Here is a 12,145-nt window from a genome sequence, read left to right on the forward strand (position 1 = left end):
CAGAATGCCTTAAGGGCTGATTCTGAGGTCAGAATAAAATTCTGAGGTCAGATAAAATGATTATCATTCTATGGGTCTGCTGTGTGGACTGTTTCCCATGCTGAAACATTCGCTCTTTTTAATTCTATTTTTTATTATTACCAGACACTTAATCCTATATATATGATCACTTTAACACTTAAGACCTTTACCACCCAGGTTAAGAGGATTTGGGGTCTCATGGCAAGTTTTTAAACTGTACTCTTAGAAGTAAGTCTGTAGGAATGTATACAGAAGTATACAGCTTTATAGTTACAAACTTCATACACTTAATAATTACAACTTTAGGAATATGGTGATTCTTCCCACCGTGCCCATACTCCCACACATACTCCCACCTCTCTTCCTCCTCTCTCTCTTACTCCCACTCTTATTCTTTACTGAGATGTATTTTCAATTGACTTTATACACATATGATTAACTCTATGTTAAGTAAAGAGTTAAACATAGTATTAAAAAAAGCTGTTTCTCAACAGTCAAGACATGGGCTGTTCAAGTCATTGCTTCTCGAGTTATCAATTTCACTTCTACAGATTGCCTTTTAGGTGCTCTATTAGTTGTCACAGGTCAGGGATAACATATGGTATTTGTCCCTTTGGGACTGGCTTATTTCACTAAGTATGATGCTTTCCAGATTCATCCATTCTGTCGCAAATGACTGGATTTCATTTTTTATTGCTGTGTAGTATTCCATGATATGCATATCTCATAATTTCTTTGTTCAGTCTTCAGTAGATTGCCATTTGGGTTGATTCCATGTCTTTGCTATTGTAAATTTAGCTGTGATAAACATGGAGGTACAGATAGCTCTTTCATATGCTGATTTCATTTCCCTTGGGTAAATTCCCAGGAGTGGGATGGCTGGGTCATACAGTAGGTTTATATTCAGATTTCTGAGTTACCTCCATACTGTCTTCCTTAGTGGCTTTACCATCTTACATTCCCACCAACAGTAGATTAGGTTACCTTTTTCCCTATCTCCTCACCATCATTTGTTATTTGTTGATTTCTGTATGAAAGCCATTCTTACTGAGGTAAGGTGAAATCTCATTGTGGTTTTGATTTGCGTTTCCCTGATGGCTAGTAATCTTGAGCATTTTTACATGTGTCTGTTGCCCATTTAGATTTCCTCTTTTGAAAAATGTCTGTTTAATTCCTTTGCCTCTTTCTTTCAATTTATTTATTTATTTATTTGAAAGGCTGAGTTACATGGGTCTCCCACGTGGGTGCAAGGACTCAACGACTTGACCCATCTTTTACTGCTTTCCTTGGCCAATGCATAGAGCTGGATTAGAAGGGAAGCATCTGGGACTTGAACCTGCACCCATATGGGATGCCAGCATTACAGGTGGCAGCTTTTACCCATTATGCCACAGCACCAGCCCCTTTACCCATTTCTTAACTCAGTTGTATGTTTGGTTCTTGTTGAGTCTCTTGATCTTTTTATATATTCTGCTTATTTATCCATTATCTGTTGTATAGTTTGCAAATATTTTTCCCCATTCTGTTGATTGCCTCTTCACTTTGCCGATTGTTTCTTTTGCAGTACAGAAGCTTCTCAATTTGATGTAATCCCATTTGTTAATTTTGTCTTTGATTTCCTGTGCCTCTGGGATCTTTTAGAAGAATTATTTGCCTGTGCAAATGTCTACAGGGTTCCCCCAAAGTTATTTAATAATTTGATGATTTTGGGTCATAGATTTAGGTCTTTAATCCATTTTGAGTGTTTTTTTTTGTTTGTTTGTTTGTTTGCTTGTGTATGTAAGATAAGGGTATTGCTTCATACTTTTGCATGTGGAAATCCAGTTTTCCAAGCACCATTTGTTGAAGAGCGTGTCCTTCTTCTAGGGATTGATTTTAGCTCCTTTGAGAAAGATAAGTTGTTGTAGATGCTTAGATTGATTTCTGGCTTTTCTTTTCTGTTCCATTGGTCTATTCATCTGTTTTTGTACTAGTACCAGGCTGTTTGATTATAACTGCCTTGTAGTATGTCTTGAAATCTGGTATTGTTGAAGTCTCTGGCTTTGTTTTTGATGTCTAAAATTGGTTTAGCTATTTAGGGTCTCCTGTGATTCCATATGAATTTCAGCATCATTTTTTCTCTAAGAAAAATATCCTTGGTATTTTGATAGGTATTGCATTGAATCTGTAAATTGCTTTTGGGAGAATGGACATTTTGATAATATAGATTCTTCCAATCCTTGAACATGGAAGATTTTTCTATGTTTTTGTATCTTCTTCTATTTCTTTATTTAATGTCTTATAATTCTCATCGTAGAGATCTTTGACATCCTTGTTTAAATTTGTTCCAAGTATTTGATTTCTTTGGTCCCATTGTGAATGGGATTGATTTTAGTAGATCTCACTCAACTTTGGCATTATCTGTGTATAGAAAGACTTTGTGTGTAATGATTATATATCTTCCTACAAAGTTGGATATTTCTTCTTGTATGTTCCCATGGCTCTTTAATATATTTCTTTTTTTTTTTTGAAGATTTATTTTTTTTATTTGAAAGATAGAGTTACAGAGAGAGGTAGAGACAGAGAGAGTGGTCTTCCATCCGCTGGTTCACTCCCCAGATGGCTGCAACGGCTGGCGCTGTGCCGATTTGAAGCCAGGAGCTTCTTCTGGTTCTCCCATGTGGGTGCAGGGGCCCAAGGACTTGGGTCATCTTCTGCTGCTTTCCCAGGCCATAGCAGAGAGCTGGATCGGAAGTGGAGCAGCCAGGACTAGAACCAGTGCCCATATGGGATGCTGGCGCTTCAGGCCAGGGCGTTAACCCGCTGTGCCACAGTGCTGGCCCCTAGTATACTTCTATTACAGCATTGTCTGAGGATAATTGTCTGCAAATCTGTATCCTGAATAACTAGTTGGCCTTGATTTTGCCACATAATGTAAAGTAGTGATAAATAATAAGGATATGTGTTGTTTTACATCAACACCTAGTGAAAGAGCAGTGGTTTTTATTTATTTTTAAGCTTTACATGTTCATAATACTTATTATGTAGCTCATTTTGTCCCTTGAGAAGATGTATACTCTGTAGCTATTCAAGATCTGTGTCATTCCACTGGGTTCTGCACTTCTAGGTTCATTCAGATTTAAGTAAATAATTATACAGTGTAGATATGTCCAAAGTAGTACTTATCCATTAGGGAAGCACAGATGAAGAAACAGTGTGCTGTGTATTTTAGTGAATGTAGGAATTTGACGGCTAATGGGAGTGTTCTGGAGGGAAAAGGAATGTATGCAAAGGCATAATAATCTGAGATACCATGGTGTGCTCAAGGAAGCATAGGTACTTCAGTGTCATTGAAGCATGTTTTATAAAGTGAGAGGTGTCTGGAGACCATACTGTGGGTTATTAGAATGGTCATGCAGGAATATGTATGCCATATTTTTTAGAACATTAAAGCAGTGTTTTATTATTGTTGTTATTTATTTGAAAGGCAGAGTTACAAAGAGGCAGAGAGAGAGAGGTGTCTTCCATCCACTGCTTCACTCCCCAAATGGCCACAACTGCCAGAGCTGGTCCTATCTGAAGGGAGAAACCTGGAACTTCTTCTGGATCTCCAACGTGGGTGCGGGGCCCAAGGACTTGGGCCATCTTCCACTGCTTTCCCAGGTAACAGCAGAGAGCTGAATCAGAAGTGTAGCAGCTGGGACTTGAACTGGTGCCCATATGGGATACCAACTCTGCAGGTGGCAGCTTTACCTGCTGTGCCACAGTGCCGACCCCTGTCCACCATATTGACAACAATTGAGGAATATTGAACAATCCATATTTAGAAAGATCCTTTGGGGCCAGTGCTGTGGCATAGTAGGCTAAGCCTTTGCCTGTGGCCCTGGCATCCCATATGGGCAATGGTTCATGTTCTGGCGGCTCCTCTTCCAATCCAGCTCTCTGCTTATGGCCTGGGAAAGCAGTGGAAGATGGCTCAAGTACTTGGACCCCTGCACTTGTGTGAAAGACCCGGAAAAAGCTTCTGGTTCCTGGCTTGAAATTGATTCACTTCTGGCTTTTGCATCCATTGGAGAGTGAACCAGTGGATGGAAGACCTTTCTTTCTCTGTCTCTGTTTCTGTCTCTGTCTCTGTCTCTCTCTCTCTCTCTCTCACTCTGCCTCTCAAATTAAAAACTTAAAAAAACAAAAGATTTCTTTAGCAACTGTGTGAAGGATAATCAGGGAGAGGGGAGTCTGGATAAAGAAGCACCATTTGGGATGTTGTTGCAGGTAGCCTGGATGAGAGATACTAAGTGAACAGGGGCAGTGCAGTGAGGATAGAAATAAAAAAGAAAGGAGAAATATGTTTTATTAGAAATGAGAGGGCAGAGCAGTTTAGCATAATTTTACAATCCTAGTTCAGATGAAAGGTATAGTTGGTTGGAAACAGTGGTTGGAGAAAATAATTGAGTTAGATTTGTTGTTTGAGATTCCTAAGGGATACAGGCAGAGATGTATTGTTGTTCGACACATAGATCCAGAAAAATTGTGGAGAGAGTTTTTGGTTGGATGTATGGATTTGAGAGTCATCAGCACATAAGTGATAGTTGAAACTATTATATACCAGGGATTGTTGAGTTAGAAGAGGGGAAGGTAAGTGAGAAAGTCCTTGGGAGCAGTAATCTTTAAAGGAAATTGTGTTGTGATTTTTATAGAATGAAGAGAGGATGCTCTGTGCTAACAGAGCATTTTAGAATTGTAGCGTACTTGATGTAAGTAGATCAGTGTTTTATCTTTGATTTAATGAATAAACTTAGATATTCTTTATTAAATGCTCCTTAAGAATAGATTGCATGAGGATATTTTTGGGAATGGTTAGTGTTGAGGTTGATTTGTTCTGAGAGGAGCAGCGTGGTGGGGGCAAGAGGCACAGAGTCACTGCACAGACCTCGGGAGTTGGGTGAAAGCAGGCCTGAGGCGAGCAGCCCACAGATTCATTTATTTCAGTTGGTACAGCAGCTTAAATAGCCAAGGCAACCAATCCAGTCAAGGGGCAGTTTATGCCCTAACCAATCACAGCCTGTTGCCAGGCAGGCTTTGTTGCCGGGTGGGTTTCAAAGCCATTCCTGAGTAACTGATGCTCGCTTGCCAGCGGCCATCTTGGTGTGACCTTCTCATTCCACCACAGGTTACAGTGAATATGAGATAATATTTTGCAAAACCCTGTGTGTGTGTGTGTGTGTGTGTTTGGTGTGAGGAATAACTTTTGTATTTTCCATGAAATCTTTGAATATAAACAATTTAGAAATTAATTTAAAGATGAAAGAGATTTCTATTGTAAATTGGGATTGTAATGCAGAAATAATATGTAGTATTTTGAATACTGTTGAGAATTTGAAGGATGTAGAAATCAAGTAAATAATTTTCTGTTACACCAACCGACAAATGGAGAGAAAGATAGTTTAGTCTTTGATTTGCTAATTTATTTTGCAGTCAGATACTCTGACAATATAATTTTTAATACCATCTGTTATATCATTTATTCTACAAGAGGATACTTTACAAAGTTTGTAGTAAATGAATTAAAATGTAAGTTTACTTAGATACATATTTAAAATCCATGCATGTGTGATGTCTTAAAAAGTTCACGGAAAATGCATATTGTGAAAAAAACAGTGCATGGATTTATCTTTTAATTCCAGTTTTCTTTTTTTTAAAAAAAAAGATTTATTTATTTGAAAGTCAGAGTTACACACACAGAGAGAAAGAGAGGCAGAGAAAAAGAGAGGTCTTCCATCCACTGGTTCACTCCCCAATTGGTCACAGCAGCCGGAGCTGTGCCCATCCAAAGCCCAGAGCTTCTTCTGGATCTCCCACGTGGGTGCAGGAGCCCAAGGACTTGGGCCATCTTCTACTGCTTTCTCAAGCCATAGCAGAGAGCTGGATTAGAAGTGGAGCAGCTGGGACTCGAACTGGTACCCATATGGGATGCCAGCGCTGAAGGCGGCAGCTTTACCTGCTATACCACGGCACTGACCCCTTAATTCCATTTTCTATGACTTTTGAAGAACTCTTGTATTCTGCCTTCTCAATTCTTTGAAGGTTAAAAGCATGTTTTACCATTTGTATTTTTTATAGGACTATTATAATATTTGAAATTATGCTCAATAAATATTTATTGAATAAAGTCACTACAAAAGTTATTAGATAAAAGGATTTATTTTGGGGCCAGCATTGTGGCATAGTGTGACATGGGCATCCCATATGGATGCTGGTTTGAGTCTGGGAGCTCCACTTCTGACCCAGCTTGCTGCTTACGTACCTGGGAAAGCGGTGGAAGATGGCCGAAGTCTTTGGGCCCCTGCACCCACGTGGGAGACCTGGAAGAAGCTCCTGGCTCCTGGCTGCAGCCTGGTCAAGCCCTGGCTGTTGCAGCCATTTGGGCAGTTAACCTGCAGATGGAAGATCTCACTCTCTTTTCTTTTTTTTTTTTTTTTTTGACAGGCAGAGTGGACAGTGAGAGAGAGAGAGAGATAGAGAGAAAGGTCTTCCTTTGCCGTTGGTTCACCCTCCAATGGCCGCCGCGGTAGGCGCGCTGCGGCCGGCGCACCGCGCCGCTCCGATGGCAGGAGCCAGGTGCTTCTCCTGGTCTCCCATGGGGTGCAGGGCCCAAGAACTTGGGCCATCCTCCACTGCACTCCCTGGCCACAGCAGAGAGCTGGCCTGGAAGAGGGGCAACCGGGATAGGATCGGTGCCCCGACCGGGACTAGAACCCGGTGTGCCGGCGCCGCAAGGCGGAGGATTAGCCTATTGAGCCGCGGCGCCGGCCTCACTCTCTTTTCTTTTTCTCTCCCTCTCCCTCTGTAACTGTGCCTTTCAAATAAAGACAAAAATTTTTTTAAAAAAGGACTTTTTTTTTTTTTTTTTTGACAGGCAGAGTGGACAGTGAGAGAGAGAGAGACAGAGAGAAAGGTCTTCCTTTGCCGTTGGTTCACTCTCCAATGGCTGCCGCGGCTGGTGCGCTGCAAAAAAAGGACTTATTTTAAGGAAGTTACTTTTAACTATAATCAAAAAGTGCAAGAGATAGAGTAGCATTCTGGAAAGATCATGGGGTTTGTTCAACGGACTATTGCATATCCTGATTTAGTTAGGTTTGTGACATTGCTGAAGTTATTTAACTTTTCTGAGATTTAATTTACTAAGAGTTTTGAGATTTAAATGCAGTTATGTAGGGAAAGTGCCTGGCACATAGTAAGGATAGCGATCATTATGATCACTCATCCATTTTACATCTAACAACTGTGTATACCAATGCTTTTCAAGTTTTTTTAATTGCAACCACTATAAAAAGAAATTGATTTTTTTGTCATCACCCATACAAAAGTTAAAACATTATTTATCTTCACTACATATGATAAACTGTAATATATTATGTTGTAGAGCATTAAAAAATTGCAGTTGTAAGTTGGTTTTATGATTTATTAATAAAGTACAACTCAAAATTTGTGAAAATCACCTGCATCAGCATTTTAACACAATATTCTAGTTTTACAGACATTTTGGCTAGATATATGGATTTGGAAGACTTCTTAAGATTAATTAATTAATTGAATTTATTTGAAAGGAGCAGTTACAGAGAGTGGGAATGATAGACAGAGCTTCCATCCACTGGTTCACTCACTCCCCAAATGGCTGTAAGAGCTAGGGCTGGGCCAGGCTTAAGCCAGGGGTCTGGAACTCCATCTGGGTCTCCACATGAATGGTAGGGTATCCAAGTACATTGGCCATCTTCTGCTGCTTTTCTAGGCGCAGTAGCAGGGAGGTGGACTGGAGAGGAACAGCCAGAGATGCTGGTGTCACAGGTGATAGCTTAACCTGCTGCACTACCATGCTGATACCTAGTTGGTAGTCTTAACCATGTAATAATTCTGTTTTTTTTATGTTTTATAAGATTATACATTAATTTTAGGCTTTTATCCTGTTAACTTGAGATTAATAAGGATATTTACTGACAAGAATACTTTTATCATTGTAGATGTCTGAATTCTGTGGTAATTATGGATGGTTAAGGTTTTTACTTTTTCCCTTTAACCAGAGGACTTCTTCATTATTTTTGTTTGTTTGTTTGTTTCAGTGAAGTAGAATGGGACGGATAACATTTTACTAATGGAGATATCTAGATAGAGGAAGAATATGATAGCGCATCTTCTCAACCGATCTTCTAGGTTAGAACTAACTTCTCAGATTAGAACTTGATACTCTAGCAATTAATTTATCAACCTAAAGGTTACAAAGATTTTAATTGTATTTCGTGAAGTTTAATCAGAATAGACATAATACCTTTACATGATACCAGAATTCGGACTTCACATCATAAATGACAACTTTTGTAATGGCCCGTGGGCTTAAGTAAGGCATTTTACTATATTTCTTAATATGCAAATTGTTATTTTATAATATTAAATACTATTTTGAAACCTTTCTGCCTCTTTCTCTAGGGCTTCATATGTCCCCAGTGTATGAAGTCTCTTGGCTCTGCTGATGAACTTTTCAAACACTATGAGGTGGTTCATGATGCTGGTAATGATTCAAGTCATGGAGGAGAAGCTAGTCTTGCTTTGAAGCGGTACAGTATAATACTTTTTTGAAGTGTAATGCCGTTATGGAATGTGCCTGTGGTATTGGTTAATCATGGTCTGTTTTGAAAACTAATATTTTTGTATTATTTAATTTAATTATTTTTCATTTAGTATGGCCTTTATCCCTTATTTTTACAACTTATTCAATTCTTGATCTGTGATATCTATATCAATATCTACAATATAGTACAGAGGTTATATTTTTAATGAAAATGTAAATTCACAAAAGAAGGTTAAGTTAAATTTGGCTTTTGTCTAGTTGATTTTCTAATAAATTAAAATAATGAATTTAGCCAAGAATTAAATTTAAAGTTTTTAAATGCTAACTTATGATCAGCAGTAAATAATAAATACGCATACATATTGTGCTTCTGGACAATTTTGCCTGACCATTTTAAGAATTAAAGTTAAATGAAAATATAATACTTGGAATAGTACTCAGCAATATGACTTCAGTTTTCTTTTACTGCTAATGAGATATCATGCCTTTCTTTTTCAACTTTTATTTAAGAAATGTAAATTTCCAAAGTACAACTTTTGGATTATAGCAGCTTTTCCCTCCATAACCTCCCTCCCACCTGCAACCATCCCATCTCCCACACCCTCTCCCATCCCATTCTTCAAGATTCATTTTCAATTATCTTTATATACAGAAGATCAACTTTGTATATACTAAGTAAAGATTTCAACAGACTGCATCCACACAGCCACACAAAGTATAGAGTACTGTTTGAGTAGTAGTTTTACCGTTAATTCTCATAGTACAACACATTAAGGACAGAGATCCTACATGGGGAACAGGTGCACAGTGACTCCTGTTGTTGATTTAACAATTGGCACTCTTATTTATGACGTCAGTAATCACCTGAGGCTCTTGTCATGAGCTGCCAAGGCTATGGAAGCCTGTTGAGTTCACCAACTTCAATCTTATTTAGACATGGTCATAGTCGGAGAGTGGCAAGATGGCGGAATAGGAAGGGAGCACATTGATAGTTCAGCAAGACACACGGGTTAATAAAAGTGGAGATACTGCAGGGTCAAGGAAGAGTAGGGGAAGAAACAGCAGCGGAAACTCTTCTGGAACTAGTGATTCACAGTGGACCTGCGTGGAGAGCGTGGGAGCCCAAGTTCGGGACACCAGCGGCAGACTCAACACACCAGCGCTGGAACGCGAGGTGAGCCGAACCTCCATAGCCCGAGACACCAGCGGGCAAGCGGAAAGAGGAGACTAGAGGGAACGAGGCTTGAAACTCCGTGGGGAAAAGTTCACCAGGCTAACTAGAAGAGAGAGAGGAAAAAAAAAAAAAGTGACCGATACGGACACAAGTTTGTCTCTCTCTGCTCACCCCTCAAAGGCGAGCAAGACAAAGAGCAGGCGCCATTTTGGACATACGTCATAAGCAGGGCGACCTCAGGTCTGCACCGGCCCTGAGCCTAGCAGAAAAACCTGACTCTGGGGGGAGGGGTGAAATAACAGGAGATTAGCATCTAACTTGGCAACCCAGTGGGACACTGCAGAAGAATTGGAGCCCACACTGAGGGCAGCAGAGATTCCCTGTGTGGTCCTTGGGAAAGAGCTTCCGATCTCTGGCTCCTGTGGGTATATCATTTGCCTGCTAACTACCTCCAATTACGTTCAGCTGTGCGGAATTACTTCCCTTTTGAATCAAAAAAAAAAAAAAAAAAAGAGATTTACCACGCCTAAATAGGGAGTGTCATCTTTGACACACCCTCAGCCCTGAGGAACCGAACACAGCTCTCAGTCCACACTCATCTCAAGCCTCTAAGGCTCCACTGAAAGCAGACAGTCCACTTAATATAGAGCCATAGTGTAACAAGAAAAAACACCACAGTGAAGAAACCAAATATCTCCAACATGCCATACAACAAATGCAAAAACCGAGGTAACAAGAACAAGGAAGACACTATGATGCCCCCAAATGAAAAAGACACCCCAATTCAAGATTATGAAGATGATGAGATAGAAGAAATGCAAGAAGCGGATCTCAAAAAATCGATAAGAACATTAAGAAGTTCTCAAAAACAAATTCTTGAACTACAGAAATCCTTAATGAACAAGATAGAAAATCTCTCTCGTGAAAATGAAATATTAAGGAGGAATCAAAATGAAATGAAACAACTAGTAGAACATGAAACTGTGATAGTGACAAAAAACCACAATGAAATGAAGAACTCAATAGATCAAATGACAAACACATTAGAGAGCCTTAAAAACAGAATGGGCGAAGCAGAAGAGAGAATATCAGACTTAGAAGACAGAGAACAGGAAAGGAAACAGGCAAACCAAAGAAAAGAAGAAGAAATTAGAAATCTAAAAAATATTGTCGGGAATCTACAGGATACTATTAAAAAACCTAATATTCGGGTTCTAGGAGTTCCTGAAGGCATGGAGAGGAAGAAAGGATTAGAAGGCATTTTCAGTGAGATACTAGCAGAAAATTTCCCAGGTTTGGAGAAGGACAGAGGCATCTTAGTACAGGAAGCTTACAGAACCCCTAATAAACATGACCAAAAGAGATCCTCACCACGACACATTGTAATCAAACTCACCACAGTGAAACATAAAGAAAAGATTCTAAAATGTGCAAGAGAGAAACGTCAGATTACTCTCAGAGGATCTTCAATTAGACTCACAGCAGACTTCTCATCAGAAACCCTACAAGCTAGAAGGGAATGGCGAGATATAGCCCAGGTACTAAGAGAGAAAAACTGCCAGCCCAGAATATTATATCCTGCAAAACTCTCATTTGTGAATGAAGGTGAAATTAAGACTTTTCATAGCAAACAGAAACTGAAAGAATTTGTTGCCACTCATCCTGCCCTGCAAAAGATGCTTAAAGATGTGTTACACACAGAAACACAGAAACATGGTCACCAATATGAAAGAAGGTAAAGGAAGGAAACCTCACAGCAAAAGATCACAGGAAGCTCAATTTCTCTTTGACATAGAATTAAACTCTGATGCTCTGTTAAAGCAATGTGTTAAAGTAATCTAAAAACAAAAAGCAATTCAAATCAATTGGCAATCTACAAAAAGTGTTAAAGATTTTAAAAGCTATTTTTAAAATTGCTATATTGGTCTATTATGCTATGTTATATGTGTGTACATATTGTATGTCCACATGGGGAAATTTTATTAAGAGTTTTATTTTAAATGGCTTATAGATAAGATTGTCCATAAATTTAAGCTGCTAAAATCAATCAAAGATACATTTTAATTTGTGTGACCTGAATCTGTGTATCATATGTTTTAAACTTGTTGGTAGAAAGAAACTAAAAACATTTTATATGGTTGTGCTTAAGTTTACTGGTTAAACAAACTACACCATGTTAGATATTTAAGAGGTGTTTTCAAATACATGATTCTTAAAATTTATAGAAGGCATTGGACCTTCTGGTAGATGTTTTCTTAAGTTGTTATCTAATGGTTGAAACGGTTTGCTAAGTATTCATGTAATACTGCTATTGTCAGCAAGCGATCTAGGACTTGCTCCCTCATTTC

General features: G+C 39.0%; 1 protein-coding gene across 1 annotated transcript in view; it reads left to right on the plus strand.

Annotated features, from left to right (window-relative positions):
* Positions 1-12,145, plus strand: part of EEA1 (early endosome antigen 1) — a 160,523-nt gene that overhangs the window by 54,747 nt on the left and 93,631 nt on the right. The window contains exon 3 of the mRNA XM_062203134.1: positions 8,482-8,609. Within this exon, the coding sequence (XP_062059118.1) occupies positions 8,482-8,609 (128 nt within the window). The remainder of the gene's footprint in view (positions 1-8,481; positions 8,610-12,145) is intronic.

Source organism: Lepus europaeus, chromosome 10, assembly GCF_033115175.1.
Source record: "Lepus europaeus isolate LE1 chromosome 10, mLepTim1.pri, whole genome shotgun sequence".
Taxonomy (NCBI): Eukaryota; Metazoa; Chordata; class Mammalia; order Lagomorpha; family Leporidae; genus Lepus; species Lepus europaeus.